The sequence below is a fragment of the Corvus hawaiiensis genome, chromosome 3 (genome assembly GCF_020740725.1).
Source record: "Corvus hawaiiensis isolate bCorHaw1 chromosome 3, bCorHaw1.pri.cur, whole genome shotgun sequence".
NCBI lineage: Eukaryota > Metazoa > Chordata > Aves > Passeriformes > Corvidae > Corvus > Corvus hawaiiensis.
The window spans coordinates 53,478,870-53,499,164 of NC_063215.1; the positions used below are offsets into that span (position 1 = coordinate 53,478,870).

General features: G+C 35.4%; 1 protein-coding gene across 1 annotated transcript in view; it reads right to left on the minus strand.

Moving 5' to 3' along the window:
- The window catches only part of TRDN (triadin), a 155,163-nt gene that overhangs the window by 106,256 nt on the left and 28,612 nt on the right, over window positions 1-20,295 (minus strand). The window contains exons 2-5 of the mRNA XM_048295999.1: window positions 18,207-18,416; window positions 12,140-12,187; window positions 5,518-5,655; window positions 3,538-3,564 (exon numbers count right to left, since the gene is read on the minus strand). Of these exons, the coding sequence (XP_048151956.1) occupies window positions 3,538-3,564; window positions 5,518-5,655; window positions 12,140-12,187; window positions 18,207-18,416 (423 nt within the window). The remainder of the gene's footprint in view (window positions 1-3,537; window positions 3,565-5,517; window positions 5,656-12,139; window positions 12,188-18,206; window positions 18,417-20,295) is intronic.

Here is a 20,295-nt window from a genome sequence, read left to right on the forward strand (position 1 = left end):
ATTGAATGTGTGCCTAAAGGTGAAACTAACCCTGAAAAAATGAACAAGATTATCCTTCATAATTGTAGAAAGAAATGAAACCAAAAGCAAATTAAGTCTGAAAAAAAGAATTAAACTTCTCTATGTCTTTTGTGAAAATGCCTTATAGTTTTTTTATGTTGAGAATATGCATTGTTAAAGACTGCAAAGTCCCTTCCAGAACAACCTTTTACTATGTCCACTGAAGAATACTGCTTTTCCAGACAATATTAAATGCTCATTCTTTTCCAATTATTGAAGATAAATATTCATTATAAGACTTGGACTGTCAAAAATAATTGCAATAGAAAAAGGTGCTTGAGAGATATTTTCATATATTCTAAAGAATTCTGAAACTGATATTAATCCCATTGCCTGTGGAAGCCCATTGTCATTACCTGTACTTCTATTACTTTTGCTTTTAATTTACATCTCTAGGAAAGAGACTTTTGCTTTCTTTGGGATTATAATTATGATTAGACTTTTCTTTTTTCATGGCTAGACAACGTCCTTGTCACTCCCCTTCAATTTTTTCCAACATGCAATTGTATTGTGGTACCAGCAATCCTGGTTTTTTCAGTTACTATATTCCATCATAAAGCAAGTTTTGTGCAAACATTTTAGCATTCATGAAAGCTGCTAGCCAGCAAAGCAAAAGAGTGAAGCCTTGTCCATACACTAAAAATAGACATGGAGATTTTTCAAAAATTCTCATTGTCTTCATGAATGCCACAATAACTGTGGGTTAGATCCAATACAAATACTTAAATATCAGACACAGCAACCATAGTGCACATTTCAAGAGTGAAATTTGAGAGAGGTTTTCCATATAAATGTGAAAAATATCAATCTGTTCATCTTCTGGAGACAGCAGTAGTATACTGTACAATCTCACTGGGTGGTTTTTTTCTTGTTTAAAATGTTCAAATGCCGGTGTCTCCTAAAGAAAGATCCTTCATAAAGCTATAGATAAAATTGCTGCTCAGAGTGGAAGGGATTTTGAAGAAGAAATGATCCTCTACAGGTAAGCAGAGAACACTCCATAACCAAAAAATTTAGTTCTAATTTCATGGATCAAACTAAAATTTTGATACCCCAAAATCTCCATATCTAGTTGTATAGATGGTCCTCTTCTGGGTCCAGTCCTAACAGCAGCAATATGGTAAAAATCACCAATGTAGTGTCTTGTTTGGTTTAGAAAGTTTTCTTCTGGAAGTTTTATTTATGGACAGTGTAAATGACAGCACAAAAAAGTTAAGAAAAGCTACTCAGAGAGATCTTCACCTCATGCTCAGGGGAACAGATTGTGATGTTTGTGAGAGTGTTTCCTGCGGGAGCTCACCTGAGCCCTTGGCTCACCTCCCAGGGCTTTGCCTTCTGTGCTCCTGAGCTTTAGCACCAGGAGGGAATTTCACTGTGCCTAAGCAGAAAAGCTGTTCACTAGACTGCACCACAGAGCTCTCAGAAAACTTCTCTTTAGCCTTAGACCCCGGCAATTAAGCTCTTTGATGTTTATACAGTTTTACAAGAAGTCTGTAGAGAGACAGGAAAAGCCCTGAGGGGCTGAGAGATGCCTGTCACTGACACATGCAGTACTCTGCACTGGCATTTCCAAGGGACTGGTGGCTTCAGGCCACATATGTTGTATTTCTGTAGCCCAGTAAAAAAGTGACAAAATCAAGTATAGGAAAGGCCAGATCCTGGCTGCCAGGATGAAATGGAGACCTCCAGTCACCTGGACATGGTAAGTTATTTGAGGATGTTGCTATGTGAAAGCTGATGGCAGTACTCAGAAAGGGGTACTATCTTCAGCAGTTCCAGTCAAGGGACAGTGTTTTGCAGGGAGACAAGGAAGAGAATGTTTATCCTCTAAAGGACAGAGGGAGAATCTTGACCTGAATCCTGAATCCCAAAAGTGAAAAAGCCCACTCAAAATTTTCACCTCTGTGTGGCTGTGTTACCTTGTAAGATACCAGATCTGGAGAAATCACCAGCTCTTTGTCCATTTCCTTCATACCAAAGATAGAAGACCCTCTCAAGATTCATCTCCAGAGCCAGGCTGTGAGCTTTGAATAGTGAGGAAAACATTCCAAGCCAGCAGTTAGATACATCGGCTCCTTGGATGGAGGACTTTTAGATCCAAACAATATCATCACTTCCAACTGCTTATAATTTAAGCAGCTTTCAGCTGCTTCAGCTATATGACTTCTGTGAATTCTATTTCTACAACTTTGTGTCCCAATGCAATGGGTAAGGCCTGTGTCACTGATTTCCAGAGAAGCAGGGATTGCAATTCTGAGCATGCTGCTGTCCATAGTGTTTTTATGGATTGTGCCTTCCTAGCCATGAAGTAGCAACACTTTCAGCCTGGCCCCTACACTGGCCCATGGTGAGAAGACACATTCCACCCACATTCATCCTTGCCAGCAATGTGATACAGCTTCAGATTCTGTGCACCCTCTGTAAAATTAAAAATGCATCTGTCTCTATTGGAAAAGAGACAGGGTGATTCTGAAGGTTTTACAGTTCTTACAGACAAAGTAAAGAGATGGAATTTTTTCGTATACTGTCTGTAAATTTTCCTAACATGAGGAATCATCCATCAGGCTGATCTTCAAGCCTATTAATTCCTTGGATGCCAGATTGAGACTGACAAAATGTTTCATTACTTAGAAGCCTGATCCAGTTCCAGTTAACTTCAGAGAAAACTGGTTTGTAATCTCAGAAGCAACTGGGGTGATAGATTCTTCAATATGGGCATTTACCTCTTGAGAATTTGATGGATACCAAATTCAGTTCACAGAAGGCTGGTTACACATCCTACTATTCTCGAGTTTTGCTCAATATGGAGGAAAAAACCACCCTATTTTTGAAAAGCTTTACATTCTATCACCAGTAACTCCAACCTTCTAATACATTTTCACTTTGATTTAATAGAAGTTGAACTTAAGTATTATGTTTCAGTATAACAATTTCAATATCTATAAAGGTTATAATATAAATCCTATTTCCTTCCCTTGTCTGCTTTAAAAATTCAATGATAACTAAGTAATTTTTTCAGAAGATTACGAAGCAGTCCTTATTTTAGGGTCCTGTGTTGGCTCACAGTAAAATGCTTGACAGTACCTCATCATTATTTCTCACTAAATATACTTTCCATGTTATTATTCCTGAACTTTAATTCTATCCAGACATACATATAACTAATTCCTTGGCATTAACAGGAGTCCTACAAGCATGACAAGGATATAAATAATATTTCTGTTAATTCTATTTTTTAATGAAAAAATTTCAGATTTTCTCAGTAATGGTGGAAGAGTAAAGAATTCTCACAGAGCAGCAAACAGCTCAGTAAGTATTATTACTTGAGTTTTGCATTTAATAAGTTTGTTAGAGCACAACTGATAAGGTTAGTAGACTGCCATGTAACTATTGACAGAATTTATATCACGGGTACACCAGCTAATTCTTAAAATGACTAAAAAATATTTTCCCTCTATAGTTAAGAAACTGACCAACCTTTTTTCAGGGAAGGTTCCATTTCACCTAAACCAAGAGAAAAAAACAGATATCAGAGAAAAGATATCATTAAAAAAAAAAACAAAAACAAACCCACATTTTTTTCATGCTGTCTTCTTTTAATTTCAAAAAATAATTTTTCTTCTTTATATGCTAAATGCCAAGCATCTGTTCTGAGATTTTGGATTTTTCATCAAGAATCTCTCTTGCCATAGAGTTTTGGGTAGATAAATTCAAGATGCAGTAGTAACTAAGGAAACATCCAAATCTCTATTTGTGCTTCTGAATAATAACTTGTGTCTACAATTTACAATTTGCTTTACTTTATGCATGTTTCCATGTTTTAAGAAAAGGCTCACTGGTTTTGTTTTAATTCCAAATGATAAAACAGATATGCAGTTTAGCAAGATTGTAAATCTAGCAATGATTCTAGTGAAACCCAAGGCAAAAAATAATCCATTTCAGTGTAACTACAAGCGCTTGATTGCTACAATATGTTATTCCACCTCCATGTAGGACACAGAATTTGAAGGAGTGAGCCTGAATGACTGGCTAGTGTGAAGCCTCAGCTGCACTGACTACAGCACAGAATGGGCAGGGTGCTCACATGCACTTAGTTTTTATGATATAGTGCAGTAAGATGCCTTACTGCCTATTCACACTTCTGTGAATATTATTATTATTTATTAATTAATAAATAATTAATTATCAATTAATTTATTAATGAAATTCCACTTGGGCCAAAGGCTGTTAGGACTGAGTTTTCCAAACCTGGTGAACATCAGATCTCAAATTTTTGTCTGTCAGGTATTTTATGATTTTCCTACTGCCATTAACACTTACACACTCGAGTGTTTGAAAGTTTGCACGTGCTTTGGGAGCTATGAAATGCTAAAAATGCACACTGATAAAATTTTACCAATCTCTCTGTGTTTCATCTTTTCTGTTTGTCAACCTTATGAGAGACTGGCGTTCTTCTAGTTGTAAATCATATCTCAGAATAGGATGCCCAATTCACGGACTCACATGTAGCAGCCTATCTATTAGCATTCATGTATGGTGCTAATATAAAAAGCTCATGCATATATTAAAAGATAAACATTTGATAATATCTCAAGTTTCTGAACAAATGAGTAGAAGTCAGTTTCAGTACATGTCTCTTTTTAATTATATTCTGGTGTAGCCAAATAGAATATAAAATAAACTACCGTGAAATGAAGATGTCACTCCTACACTCATCGCTTGTCAGAATGACCAATATGATGTGACACGATGATGCACTACTGACTGTGAGCAGTCTCTGCTCATACTGGGGAACTAGGTTTTATTTTTTGCTTTGTTTTGGTTTTTTGTTTAACAGAAGGAGAGTTATTTCCAAAATCAAAATATTAGTAATTTACTTTCATTTATCAGATGATGTCAGATGAAGAATGATATCATAATGGCAGAACCATAATTTCTAGTAAACTGAATTGTTTGCAATATGCCATCCAAAATCCCGTTAGTTCAGTAGAAATGCTATTTTTTTTTTGTTTGTTTCAATATACTGCCCTGTCATCAATATGTCAAATAAAAAAAGTTTTGAGTTTCTTGATGTATCTTTTATATTTTTCAGGGTTCTTTAGATTCTTGCTGATTAAAAGAAAATAGTTATTTCCATTCTCTGAAGCAATATTCTGATGCATACTTTGATTGTGGCTTTGAAATCATATATAAATTAGTGCTCTTTTCTTCAAGATGTCCTAATGGTAATATTTGATTCTGACAGCTTTTCTGTAATAGTACCTTAAACATGAGATGAAAGCTAACAAGGAGGCCAATTTACTGATTGGAATAGCCAGTGGATGCTTTATTAGCAACAATGTTCACTTATCATTTTGTTTGACATTCTTGTCTGTGAGGTTAAAAGCTGAATAAGCCAACCTAATGCGTGTAAAACAGCAGTTAGAGCAGTTACAGAAGTCTTTATGTTACAAATACCTTCATCACTGTCATCATCATCACTCCATACGATGTCAGACAGTAAAGAAAAAAAGCCATAAATCCAATCAGAGGACTCTTCCAGTGTCTCATGAATGATTCTCAGTGGTTCTGTGCTGAGCTTGTGAACAGATCTTCCTGAGTGCAGAGTTTAAAACAAAAGCAGTTTGAAAAAAAACCCAAAACAAACAACTCCTGCAGTAATAGAAGTTAATCTTCATTTTATACAGGACAAATTATACTACCTCTTTTAGCAGAAACAAGGATTGTGAGTGTTAATTTTTATTATTCAATGATTTGAGGACAGCTCTCCTTCCTGTGCAAGACTGGTATAAACTGTATCTTACTGCATTTGCTGTTCATAGAGTGATCAAGGATCCAGTGTATAATTTGGTCTGATGTTGTGTTCCAAGTTCTGCATCTCCTTCTGAGGATGGTTGGGTAAAATATAAGTATAGATTACATTCTAATATTCATCATTTTAGATAATCTCTTCCTTTCAGCCCAGCTTTTAAATCTGATTCAGGTCCCCTAACTCCTGATGCCTCTCTAGGTTTCAGTGCCATCAGTGTCTCATTCATGTCATATCTCCCCCCTGAGCTCCCTCCTTTACACAAGTCCTGGCTGAGGAAATTGCTGAGCTCTGGATTAACTACACAGGCAGGTCATGTCATGGCTATGGAGCACATACATAGGATGGGAAAAAGAAAGCTGTGCCCACTCAGGCCAAAATTAACCTGGGTTCAGAATAAACAGGGATGCAAATCCAGATAGCGGCACACGGACAGCTACTTTCAGACACACACTCCCAAGATTCTGGTTCTTCTCTTATGACTTTTCTAGAGTTTCTTTGACAAACAACATCTGCATACTTAACTTGTTCTGGTCTTACTGCCCCTGTAGGCAAGCAAACTGGAAAACAAGGAAGCTGTGAAGTCCTCCACCTTCCTGGAAACTCTGATGGAAGTAAGGCTTTCGCTCCCCACTGCATCCACACCCAGGCAGTGCAGCCATCAGTGGGTAATACTACTATTCCTTTAAAGGCTTTTCCAGTTGGGATTTCACCAGATTTCTCTGTACCTGGCACACCACTTCAGAGTGACTTTCCAGCCTCTGACAGACTTTTTCTTCTGATGATTCTGCACAGCCATTTTCTATTTTCTTGTACGCTGTACCAGATAGTGCTTAGGAAAGAGGGACAACCTTCATTCAGTCTATGTTACTGCCCACTGTACTTGAAATGGCAGATTGACTCATTGCCTGGTCTGTGTGAAACTTTTCTACAAATATGAGCAACCTATGAAAGTAGACCACAAGTATGATTTGGACTTTTGGCCTAGTCTTGCTCCTAGGAGTTTCAATAGAAATACGTACACTGAATTTAACAGTGTCAAGGTGGGAACCATACCTGTGTTTCACATTTTTCTCTAGGTAAATATTTTAGTAAGAAGCTAAAGACAAGTCTCTTCAGAACTACTTCTGACTGCAGTGTTCTGACTCACAAGCCAAATCTTAGCATTAATCAGAAACAGTCTCACATGGACTTGCAGGCTACAAAGACAGGCAAGGTGCAGGCTTAAAGGAACTTTTTTCAGTGACAGCAGTATGAATATTATTTTCTAAAAGTGTTATAATGAAATTTAGAGATAACTTTATTTGAAGTATAAATGTATGGTTTGTTTTATTTCTAATTAATTATTCTGAAATACAAAAGACCAGGCCGACTTTCTCTTAGTTTACACCTGCTTGTTGATAATGCAGACCAAAGAAATATTGTAGTTAATATTTTATGAGTATTGTATTATATGGGTATATGCTACTGAACAATCAGACACATCAAATAAACTAAAGGTGTGACATGATGCAATGACCTAATTGCAAAGAAATTAATTTAGTGTATTACTGTGCACACTGTTTTATTCAGAAAGATTGAGTAGTAAACCAGCAAATATTTACTTTTTTTAGCATGACAGTTATTTGTTGCACTGTCTTCATGCATTGAGATGTAGAGATTTAATTTTTTTCAAGTGATTTGCCACAAATACTCTTCTCAAACATTAACCAGGAGAATGAATACCTATATTTAGGCTCTTAAAAAGTAAGTCTGTGACCTGACCCCTGATGCCATTTGCCCTTTATTCTAATCTAGAGGTGCTAAGGAGTCGAAGTAGACTAATAGAATGAAAATGGCCAGAGGTGTCTTAGCATAATCAAGGTTTTGATTCACAAGCAGGGATGGTTTAACTTTGGACAGCTGCCTCGACTTTCACTGTGGCTATCCACCCTCATTTTACCCACTGGTTGCTTAGGGAGGGCTCAGTTGCTTTTACAGCCACAGGCTTTTACAGCTGCAGGGGCTACAGCTGTAAGCTAAACAAGAACTGGTATCAATTTATTTTAATACACTGGTCTATCAGCTAGCAGTTCAAGAACTGCTTCTGCTTCACAGGCAGCAGAGCTGTCCCCTCTGGGCAGGCAAAGGAAATGCTCAGAGAAGTGCAAGATCAAGAGCAGAGGAAATTATTCCAACCACCCCAAGGCAAGCCATCTTTGCTGATGAATCAGTCTTCAACATCATATCCTGGTTTTTAATTCATAATATCTTTATACCACACTATGAAAAGCGATTAGAAATTACAAGTGTCCAGAGGCAAAATTCTCCAGTCATGCCTATGCTAACAGGCCCAAGTTGCAAATCCTGTTTAACACAGAAAGCTTAGAAAAATCAGTTTGGTGCTGTGTAGAGGACACTTGCCTGGTATTTGCAAAATGAAGTTTTGTATTCAAACAGGTACTGTGAGCTCACTTAAGGTTTAATGCAAGTGGCACAGACCTGGAAAATTATGTCTTGAGCAGAGATCTTTTGTTTAATTTCTGTTGCATTTCCAACATTTTTTTAAACTAGTGCTAATAGTAATGATGTGTCCTAGAATTCTTAAGAACACCACACCATGTAATGCTGAAGTGACAATTATGACTGATTAAATCCATGTTTTCAGTTCTCCCAACAACTTTGATAACACCAGGTTCTACGAGGTCCCTAGTAGAATGAAATACACTAGAAACAAAGGAAATGACACAATTCTTGTAGTAACAAGTACAGAGAAACTTTCAATTTACCTCACACACATGCAAAGAAAGACAACAATTTCCAGAAGATCTGCATACTCTTGCTTCAAGAGTGAAGCTGAAAGAATGTAGATTTTCATTAAAAAGTTTGAGCTTGATATTTTTTTATTTAGAGATGTCCAGCAATGGAACAGTGTGATAAGATTTTTTACAATCATCTTGTAGTCAATATATTCATCTTCTCAATTCTTAGGCAACCTTAGAACACCAATTATTTTAAAAGTAAGCTCACAATACATTTCTTTTGCTAACATATGGTGTGTAATATAGAATTTGTAACTAATCTACAGCTATAATTAATATTATTATAGATTGATATAATTGATCTAAACTATAATTAATATGTGATATATCACATAAAATCAATTGCTCTGGAAATAGTGGCAGCAGGATCTTGAATTTAAACTGCAAAGAGCCTTTATCAATACCGAGTATTTCTCAGACACAGACTAGTGAACTTCTAACTTTTGCCAAACTTTTAAATAGGGGTTGAACCAATTAGATAAAATAGTAAGCAATTATTAAATGTCTGTTGAAGGAGGGGAAAGGAACTAAATGGTTACTGAGGAGGTTAAATTCAGACATGAACATACAACTAATATTGAAGAATTTTGTTGACACTATGCAACTACATTTAATCACAGCTTAAGTTCAGCTTATCCTGTTTAGGGAAATGTACCTGAAAAGGTACGGAATCCCTGATGGTTTATAAACTCCCTCAAAAGCCAGTCCAGAAAGACATATTGTGACCTTCAGAAGGCAAGTGTCTCGCTTTCCTCTGAAATCTCTTTTAGGGTTACATGAATTAATTTCCAAAGGTGCCCACTCCTTTCCGTTGACTAGAAATGAAGTCTGAAAAGTTAGTGTGGACATGTCACCTTATTTTCATATTATTGAGATATGTGACATGGATCCTGCTTGTGATGCTATTTCAGATTTAAATCCTTCTTGTTATTGTACACTTTGGCTACGCACTTAAATTTGTAACTCTACATCCATAATTAATTCCAGGTCAATACCACTATTCACCTTGATAAATTACTTACATTCCAGAACAGCACTGATTCCACAAAAATGCTTTGCTAGAACATTGTGTTTGTCATAGTCTTTTATTTGGTACAGCATAAGAGATGTTTTTCAGACCAGTAAAAGTTCATCTTTACTTGTGCTGGCATGTTCACTGCTATGAGAATAGTAACAGTTTTGTTGTTTTGTTTTCAGTGGAAACATCAGAACTCCAGAACCTTCTGGAAAATGCTGAAATTTGGAAGAGTTAAAGCTGACAGAGGAAGAATTCCAGTCAAATTGAAGGAATTTGTATACCACCTTTCAAAGAAAACTTGAGGCGAACTCAATTGAATTTGATTGGAGAATGTTTGTTAGCTGTTAGAGATATCTGGAAGCTTGTTTGGATTTTCTGTACTAAACATATGCAAATATCTTTTAAATAATTATTCAAGAAACAGTTTCAGATATGTTGTAGGTATTAAATACTTCTAAAAACTCCCTATGTAATTTGAAGCAGGACATCAAGTGCTACAATTCTTTGCAGCTCTCTAACATTATTGTTACAGAAAGAGTAATTTGATTAAAAATGCGAGAACAAAAATTTTGAACAACTAATTTCTTAATTTCTGAATTCTCCCTGGCTCACAATTTTAATTCCAAATGATTTTAAAATCAAATTTATCACCTTAATGGTAATTAATAACTCACAATTAACACAGCTCCTTGAAACCAGCCAATGACAGTCTTCTCAAATTCTGCAATTGGCATTAGCTATGTTCTTGGGATCGAAGGTAATTTTCGTAAAGCAACAAAGTATTTTTTGAACAAAAAAGCCCTTTTTTTTCATCAGGACTCATAATGGGTACTTTAACAGTAGTTTCTGCAAAAAAGAATTGAGTAATCACATCGTATGATTTGCTGTAGCCTCTCAAGCAAATTTGGTTATGCTTAATAGTCTGTGTCATTTATTCCTGTGAAGTGCACAACAAAAAGTGACTGATTGATTTATCTGTGCAAATAACTTCAGTCATTATTCGAGTCTTAATAACTCTGCCAGAAATGTAGTTTCCAATCAATCTTTTTTGCTTGTCAAATGGTGAGATGTATATTCAGAATCCAACCTATGTTAAGGTGGCTTTTTTTTAATGGATCACAGCAAATTAGTTAATAATTGTTGGATTTTCATCAATTACATATTTTGACTCCAGTGAATTGAATGCAATTAAGTTACAAATGATGGTAATTATCTGGTGCAAAGATTGATCTATGAGATATAAACTACTTCATTGATACTGACAAGGTACAGCTGACGAAGATGGAGAATTTCTGTTGTGTTTGATAAAATACAAAAGCCTAACACTAGCTTGTGGTAATAAAACATATCCTAATCTAGTAAAATATTATATTATGAATATAGAGACCTATATTTTAATTTGAAAGTTTATATATTTGTAAGTTTCTTTCTTTCTTCTCCATGATTCTTTGAAGAGTAGCATCTAAGGTATTAAACTCAATATACACTTCAAGTGTCCTATTATTAACATTCCAGTTTATCAACATAGCTGTCCTTAGGTCTTACCTTTCTGTTTCATAGACTAACGTTTTTATCAAGCTTATAGCTCTAAGCCATAAACAGGTAAAACTCTAGTTGGTATCACTGAATTATTAGTATAAAAATATAAATTTAATTTTTAATTATATTACATATAAAAACGGTCCAAAAAAGTGTAGAGTCAGCTTTCTCAGTAATTTCCATTTTATAAGTATGTATATTGTAAATATGAAGACTTCAGCCTTCATCTGTCTCTTTCTAATATCAGCCTTAGATAATTATATTGAGGTCAAGTTCATAGAGAAAACCCCACCTGAAAGTGGATAAAGAAGCAGTTATAACTAGAATCCACTTGCCAAAATTTAGAAAGAAATTCACAAACTCTCACAAAGTAATCAAATAATTTCAGGTCCATTTGATATAGCCCTACATGTCGACAGGAGTGTATGTTTAGGATGGGCTTTAGTAGTTTATATTACTTGATTTGATATCAGCTGGAACATTTTGATTTGATAGTTCAGACCCTCATTAGGTGGTGTTTTCTGAAACACATAGGCATTTTATCTAAAACAATTTGAAACTTTATTTTTTTCTCATTCTATGGGTTCAGTTTTCTGACTAAGAACACAGATCTTCAGCTTGAAAAGCTGATAAATAAATGTACAACAGCATTTTTAAAGGGCGTTTAAGGCGTAAAATTAGTACCTCAGCTTGACATCAATTCCTGGGAATCTCCTGGCTGGGGGCATCTCTTAGCTGTCAGATCTATCTCAAGCATGATGTGAAAATGAGAAGTAGGCTGTAGCAAGCCCCAGCTAGGCAGAGTTGGGGTTAGCTGAGAAGCAGTGCAGCCGTGTCCTGGCCTCTGCTCATGCCCATGCTTTGTTATCATCCACACACGTATTCAGAACACTGCAGGCAGAAGGTCTTTACCAGGTGGTAAACAGGGATCATCACAATGTTGTGAATAGGTGGCTATACCTGATGGCAACGGAATGAACCCCAGAAAGGCCAGTAAAAAAAAGGAAGAAACACCATTAGCAATAATGAACATTCCCATCTGTCTCTTGGCTAAAGGAAGCACTTAAGGAGTGAAGTGAGGAGTTTAATCTCTGTGGGGCTGCTGTTATGAAGCAGAAATTGGAGTTCATTAAAAAGAGAAACAATATGCTATAGGTGTGAGATAACACAGTATGAATCACAGCAATGTAAAAACGTGGTCAAATAAAGCACAGTATTTTCACAAGTCACAAAAAAATTCTATTGCTGAAAAGGATATATAGGTGATTCTAGTTGAGTTACTTCAATTTCTTCAACAGCAAATAACCAAAGAATTGCATCACTGCAATTGTTACTGAAATGAATTATTGGTTTGATTTGTTTGTTTAAAATTAGAAATTTCACAGGTATCATTATGCACTGGAAATTCGCTTTGTGTTTTGTGTCTCATGAAACACATTTAAGTATGAATTCTCTTCTTAGATCCTTCCCTGTTCATTGAGACAGTTTCTGAAATTTCATATTCTCAACTTCATGACCTCCCAAAGTTTGATCTATCAAAATTTATCATCTTTTATATGCTGGACCTTTGGGGATGAAAGCAGCACTTGCAATACTGCAATAGTTCATAGATTGTCATTCTTTTCAGTATAAACTCATTTTCTAGGAGTTTATAAATCAGATATGAGATCTGCTGCAGATTGAAACATGGGAAACCAGATGTCATCTGAGCAGCCCTTCTTTAAACTGGAATTGGGTTCAAATCCCTTTAATGGATTTTATCATGGAAGAGAGAAAAAATGTTTTGTAGGTTTTAGGTACATTACTTAAAGTTTCATATAATTCAATTAAGAATTTCATTAAGAACTTTGAAATAGATAAGCTGTTTAATCATGCTTTGACTTACCATTTAAAATACAGTAAAAAATGTATTTCAGAAGACTATAACACTGTTTTGATAAATTCCAGGGTAGGAGGTTTTTTTAGGGCTTTGCATGTTTGAAAAAGAGAAAAAATTATTTGTTCCATTAAGTTTGCTGATGGTTTAAACTAATCCAGAAGTTAATTCTTTTTCCTGACTAAATGCAAATGTATTGTCAGTTTTAACACTGGCGGATATATTGTCATAAAACAAAGGAGTAAAAATAAGTACACTCTTCTTTTTGCAGTTCTTAAAACTTTCTAGTGAGCATTAGCCTAACAGGGTGACTACAGTGAGATGACATTGCAGGGGAAAAATGTGTATTTCTTATAATTATTATATACTACCCAAGGCCAGGAAAAATCTATCCATGACTGCATGACAGTAACAGAAATGACCACAAGTTCAGCCAGGGAAATGGTGACTTCAAACTGTGTTATTCAGAAGTTAGTATGGGAGACCCCACAATATTTGGCCAGATGTTTTGGATCAACATAAAAAGATTAAAATAATAATTAAAGAAAGCATCTGACTGGATGAGAGCTCCGTGCCTTCATGTCCTCTTAACTCCCCATTCCTAAAGGCATTACCTCCACAAAGATCCCACTCAAAGAGCCCACTCTTTTTCTCTATTTTTTTCACTTATGAAAACAAAATAGCAAGCTCATTCTGCTAAACATGTCTCTCTGTGTTTTCTATATTTTCACTTATATTATTTTGTAGATAATTTTGTGTTTCATAGATTTGGTGAGGTTTCATTAGGTTTGATTTAGTCTGGCCTTTAAGTGACTGGCTAAATCACTGTCAATTTACTCTGAATATTGAACACTCTGGATCTGAAATTAGGGTGGTGTTAATTAGCTGTAATTGGTCACAGAGATGGCAGGGAATTTTGAACGCTCTATTAGCCCATTAGCAAATATGGATTCCTGGGCAATCAATCTTTAGGACTAAAATAATCTTAAATTATTGAGTTGCATTTACCAATTAAAATATATAATCCAGTTATGTGTACAAGAAATGCATGAAATACATTCATGAATTATGAAGCCAATTAAAAAGGTGTGTTTTCTAACACAAAGGATGGTAGTAATGAACTGTTGCAAAGCAGACATAAAACTGAAATTAATTTTTTCTTCATTTCTGAAAATATTGAAAATACGTGAGATCCTTCAATGTGGCATGCTACTTATTCCATATTCATCCACACTACGTACTGCATGAGATTTATAGTTTCTTCTCTCAAGCTTTTGTAATGCATGTCACCTTCATACCACGTTAGAAATATTTCAGTCATGTTCATAGTTGTACAATATGTTATGATAGGAATGCAAGCTTTCATTTCGTTCCTCAAAGGAATGAGCATAATACACTAAAGCACAACACTGCAAAATTTAATTTCCTCCTTCTGGGTAGATAGAACAGGGGTGAAAGTTTTAGCACTGATCTAATTCTTGTCTCGTGCTTTCCTCGAAATCCACTGCTAAAGCAAAAGCTGATTTGCAGATTCAATCCCTGTTCTAACTTCTGAACAAATTGACACCCAAGAGGCAAAGCTTTACACATGCAACCTGTGACATGGGGTCCTCCTGCTATGATATATTTTATATCATAACCAGCACCTCCTGAGTAATACAGAGTACTTCAGAATTTACAGCCATCATGTCCTGGATGTGTAAAATTACACAAAATTGTATCTTAAATTGTTCTATGAGTGGAGCTTGAGTTCATGTAATCTAACTTCACTTACCTAAACCCTAAGAGTTTTGCTCCCTCAGCCTCCCTCAGTTCTGTAAGCTATAATGCTGAATAAAGAGGGCCAGCAAAAAAGTAATTTACCACATCTGCTTTAGGATGAAACTAAACACTTCTTTTTCATAGTTATTGGGCAAATGTCATCTTATATAAATTGTCAACATTTCACTAACTTGAAGTTTACTTCTAAAAGAATGTGAAACCATAGTAATCAAGAAGCAAAATCCATGGGTTGGCACTCTAATCACAGAAGGTGGTGTGAAGTTCATACTGATAAGTTAAAAGAATACATAGCAGCTAAAATATGTGTACTGATACTTTATGTCTTTTGGAATTATTTGCCTTTCAGATGATAAGAATAAAACCATTAGTTATTGAAAGAAAACAGTTCTCAGGTTCAAGTTTAAAATACTCAGCTCATGTGTAGTGTTTTTACTGAGCTGCATGAATCTCTGTGTACTCTGGGCAGCTCATAACCTAGGGGATTGCACTTCCTGTATTTTCCAGAGGTTAACAGCTCTGTAGTGTAATCAGGGGGAACAAATCCATGTCTATTCCTCAGCCACACAGTTCCCAGGCTGTTTTACTAGGTCAGCCTGCTCCTGCTTTCTGCTGCAGTCACTGCTGCGCAGTGCAGTCACTGCCACAGCTCTGCTATGCAGGCGGTCATTTCTGGCACAGAAACATAGTGAAAGTCCCTGGTGGGTGCCCATAGATCAGAATCCTCTGTCAGCTTTGTAACTGCCCTTCAAAAATCTGCAGGCTGCTCCTCGGTCACCCTCCCGTCTCCTCTAGGCTGAGTTCAGCTCTCTCAGCCCACCTCATTCACATGCTATGCACACTTTCTGAACTTGAACTTCATGGAACTTCAGGTAGAGAAATGGGAAAGAAATTGAATGCACTGGCTTATGAAAGGCAAGTGTTATTTGAGGAAAGATACACCGAATTTTCTGTATTTTATGGATTTAAGAAGTATGCAGCTGAATATAATTTTACTGGCATCTTTCATTTGCATTTGAAAACTAGGAAATTAATTTTAATCATGCTTGCAAAACTAAATTTACAGCCCAGAAAATAACTATTCACTCTTTTTATGCAGGTCTGGTTTTTCAAAGAACAATGTCAAACCCAAGACAAAAAATTACTAGGTTTTAGATTTAAGGAATCACTTAGAAATATGCTCAAAATCCTACTTTCTCTATGAAAAGAAGGCATTACTTTCACTGGAGAAAAAGAGCCAAACTGTCCAAAAGTGAAAATCATTCTTGTATCAGTAATGCCAGCTAGGTGATTTTATGTGAAATCTTCAGCTACTTCCATGGAATTTTTATAGATCAATGGGTTTAACTTGAAAAAATCAGTAGGGAATCAGGAGTTGAAACCCAAGGGTTATGATAACACCTGTGTAAATATTGTTATATTTATGTAAATACAGAAAAAAGTCTAATATACCCTGGTTTAAAGAAGTACAGCAGTTCCTTCTCTTAATGTTTGACCATTGAGACCTCCTTTGAATGCCAGCTCAGTTAATCACTTAGGAACAGGAATATTGCTGGGAAGGAAAAAAAACAAACTCATGGACTCAAAATACTAAAGTACCATCTCTCAGAGACCTCCACAAAATAAAACTCACCCTGCAGATTAAATTTTACATTGTTTTATTTCTATATCCTGGTCTGAAAATGCCAGTTTCCATCAACATTTGCGAGATTTCAGCTCATTTAACCAATACAATATGAACAGAATTCCATCTGCTTAGAAAGTTTCCTTCAGAGTCCAGTGCAAATACAGATTCTTATTGCTTAACATTACCCTGACTTGTTTATTGAGCATGTGTGACCTGACAGCTAGATCAGAAATTTCTTAGTTTAAGAGTTTAGTCTGAATTATGCCCTGGTTCTTGACTGTTCATTGAAAACATGTTAAGAACTTGATTAACTGGTTGATTGATTGATTGATTAATATTTAGTATGGGAAACTAAAGTTGAATATGATAGTTTCTCTTTCTTAGTTTGTATTTTTGTTGTAGCATCAAATGTTTCGTGTCCAAATTAAACCTGATCCATATTTTGAAAGGATCTCTCAAAAATAACTTTATGGTTTCCTGGGACTCCAGTGATGTCCTTCTGAAAACAAAGACAGATGAGAAAAATATTTAAGAAAGTTTTGTGGTACATTTGCTCCACATTTCAAGCTCTGTGACATCTATTGATCCAGGATTGCTTGGTTTCTTTCAAGATCTATATATGTTTCAAAAGCTTTCCAAGTAAATCTTGAATTCAATATTGATATATAGCAGGACAAAAAAAAAAAATCTACGAATTTATCAGTAAACTAATAAAGTCCAGGAAATCTACTCCAAAACATCAGCTCAATTTCTTTTGAATTAAAAGGAGTCCGAATTTCAATTCTTAGTTAATTATTGTGACAGATGCAATAACTTAAGAGATGGAGTTCTCATTTAAGAAAAACAAGGAGCCACAAACAATAATTTGTTTTCTGCTTCACATACATGTTTTACAATAGTTAATGGCTGTTTGCCTCACAAGTTTTACTACTGAAGGCTTGCTGAACACTACATACCCTTTACACAGCAGTTAATTTATTTTTCATTGTATATCATTGCCAGATAAAAGGTATAAATATTCTAGTCCTTCCTATTCCCTGCTCCTTTTTTTTCTGAATCACCGTCTTTGTACCACCCACTTCATCTGTGCCCTCAGTAATCACTATGTTCCCCAAAGCTTGATTTTGTTCATTTATCTAGCCAAGTCTTAAACTAGGCTAGAGTTATTGCCTTATTGAAGACAAGGGTGTGTCTTAGCTAATATTAAGAATCTGGTCCTCTGCACTTAATGGTTTTTGAAGATCAGTTTTAGGGTTAGCATGTTCTTCTGCATTTTTTGGTCATTGAAATGTGTAAACAGATATCAGAATATTCAAGGCAACTATTAATGACTTTATATTTCTGAAAATATGAATTAATACTAATTTTATTTTTCTAGAAAAAAAATTTATATAGAAACTGCAAAACAGAAATCTGACCTTACATGCTCATATACATTTTACGTTACTGTCAACACACTCATTCTGCAGGATGAGGATGGGCTGCAAAATGGAGAGACTTAAATGATAAAGATATATGAAGTGTAAACTAATATGTTCTGACATTTCTCACAGCATCTTTTCTCCTAGTAAACTCAGCAGAGACCCTATACTGTCCCCAGGGAGGTGAGACACAGGCATAATTACATAATAGACACAGCTTAATAATTTTTTAAATTTGAGTATACAAGGTGTCAAACAGAATATGCTGAATTTTACCTGCTAAGGCTTTGTAATCCACCAAGTCAAACATTACAATAGCTACTGCTGACCAGGTAACAATCAGAGCAACAACAAGAAGCCATGCTGCTGGTGAGCTGAACGTAGTCACAAGGTCTTCTGTCACTGATTTCTTGCCCACTTTCATGGATGACGAAGGAACAGATCCGTTCTTACCGTCTATTATTGTCGTGGTTGTAGACATGTGTCCTATACAAACAGACAAAACAGAGGAAAACAGTGTAACAACTTGGAGCTTAGAACCAAGAACATGAATGCTGTTTTGAAATTGTTTTGTAGTCAGTATGTTTAAAATAAATATAAATGTTGTATTACTAAAAAAAGGTTCTTGCACTTTCTGGAAGAAATAGTCACAACCAGCCTTTTTGATTATAATATGACATTTTTTAGTTTGCCACAAATAGCTACAGGCCTAGGAGAGTGATTGATGAAAGCATAAAACATTATTACCCTCCAAAGGATTGTCTTGTTACGGGCCGTAGGCCAGATTCTCAGGTGATGTGATTAAGTGAACTTCCATTGACTTTAATGGAGCTAATGCATCTACGCCACTTGAGGTTTGGCTGGAATTCTGCTGTCAAGGACATGTATCAGTAGCAATAGAAATATATACACTTCATTTCATCTAACAGAAACACAAATGATTTCCATGTTCAGGAACCTTAAAAGTTGTAAATAAGATCGTAGCTGATTTTTAAATACCTTTGTTTGTGGAATTTTTCACTTAATGAAAAAATTGCCTAAGAAACAAGAGTTAAAATGACAAAGCAGACTTGATTCCAGAAAGCATAGGTTTGGTACTAAAAAGCTGGTAGGAAGGTGAGTGCTACTTAGCTAAGTGAGCAGCTGACACACATTAACTGTGTAATGGACAGTAACAATAGTGACTTAACCTGCTTCTTCCTGAGGTATTAAAAATGCTAATTTTGGACACAAACCAAAACAGTGGTAACTGAAACCTAACCATACTTGAAAAGTCTCAAATTAACCTTCTTCATAAAAGACATTTTATAACCTAAACAACCTAGGAAGGTATTTTTTATTTTCCATTATGTACAATAACAATGGTAAAAGTATTCCTAACAGCACAGTTCAAACTATTAGAAGGCCACAGTATCTCCACTTAGTTTACAACATCTACTTGTATGCTACAGTTAAAATATTCAAAGATATATTACATGTGGTTTTGGTCTGGTTGTTGAAACCAACTTTCCTAAATTAATTTCAGTGATTTAAGGGACCCTTACCCACACAGACATCTAAAATTTCAAGGAATCAGGTGACACCTGGTTTGCACAGATCTTTGCTTTTCGCTTATCTTCTGTCACAATTGATACAACCTGTAAAACTGATATTTTCTGTGACAGAGTTGCTCTAAAGTAAGCAGATTTAATTTCACTTTTGACATGGAAAATGACAAATAGACACTCAGAAACTATGGCTGGAGCTAAGGTACAGGCTGTTGAAGACTTTTCAACCTTTGCCATCACATCACGTATTTAGACTCTCTTTGAGAATCACAACATTTATATTCTTAAAGAAATAAAAGAAGAAATTATAAGATCCTTAATATTACCTATACATACATATATTTTTCTGTTCCTATTTTACCCAAACAAATCTTCCAGTCCTTATGCTAATGAATACTAGTTTTGTTCCTTTTTTGTAGAATGTTAACACAATATCCTAGAGTGATACTGAAATGGCCCTTTATGTATCTGACAAAATCGTATAGAATTGAGAATGACAATTTTGGTGGAATATGTTCCCTAATCTTATTCTGTCATATCTGTTGAGTTTTCAAATTCATACCCCAATCTGTTCTAGAATTCTTTTATTTTATTATGAAGTGCATTGTATTAATATGTAGTTGCCTTAGCTTTGCCTTTTAAGTTTGCTTCTGCACAAGGATCCTGGTGCTGATCAGAGCCTTGATTCAAGTCCTGGAAAACTACTCTGTTACACAGCAGTGTTGTAAGAGCAAAACAAGATTGGCATATTATATGGGTTTTGTTACTTATTTGAAATTTAGTATTATTTATAGAATATTTATTCTCCTTATAAATAA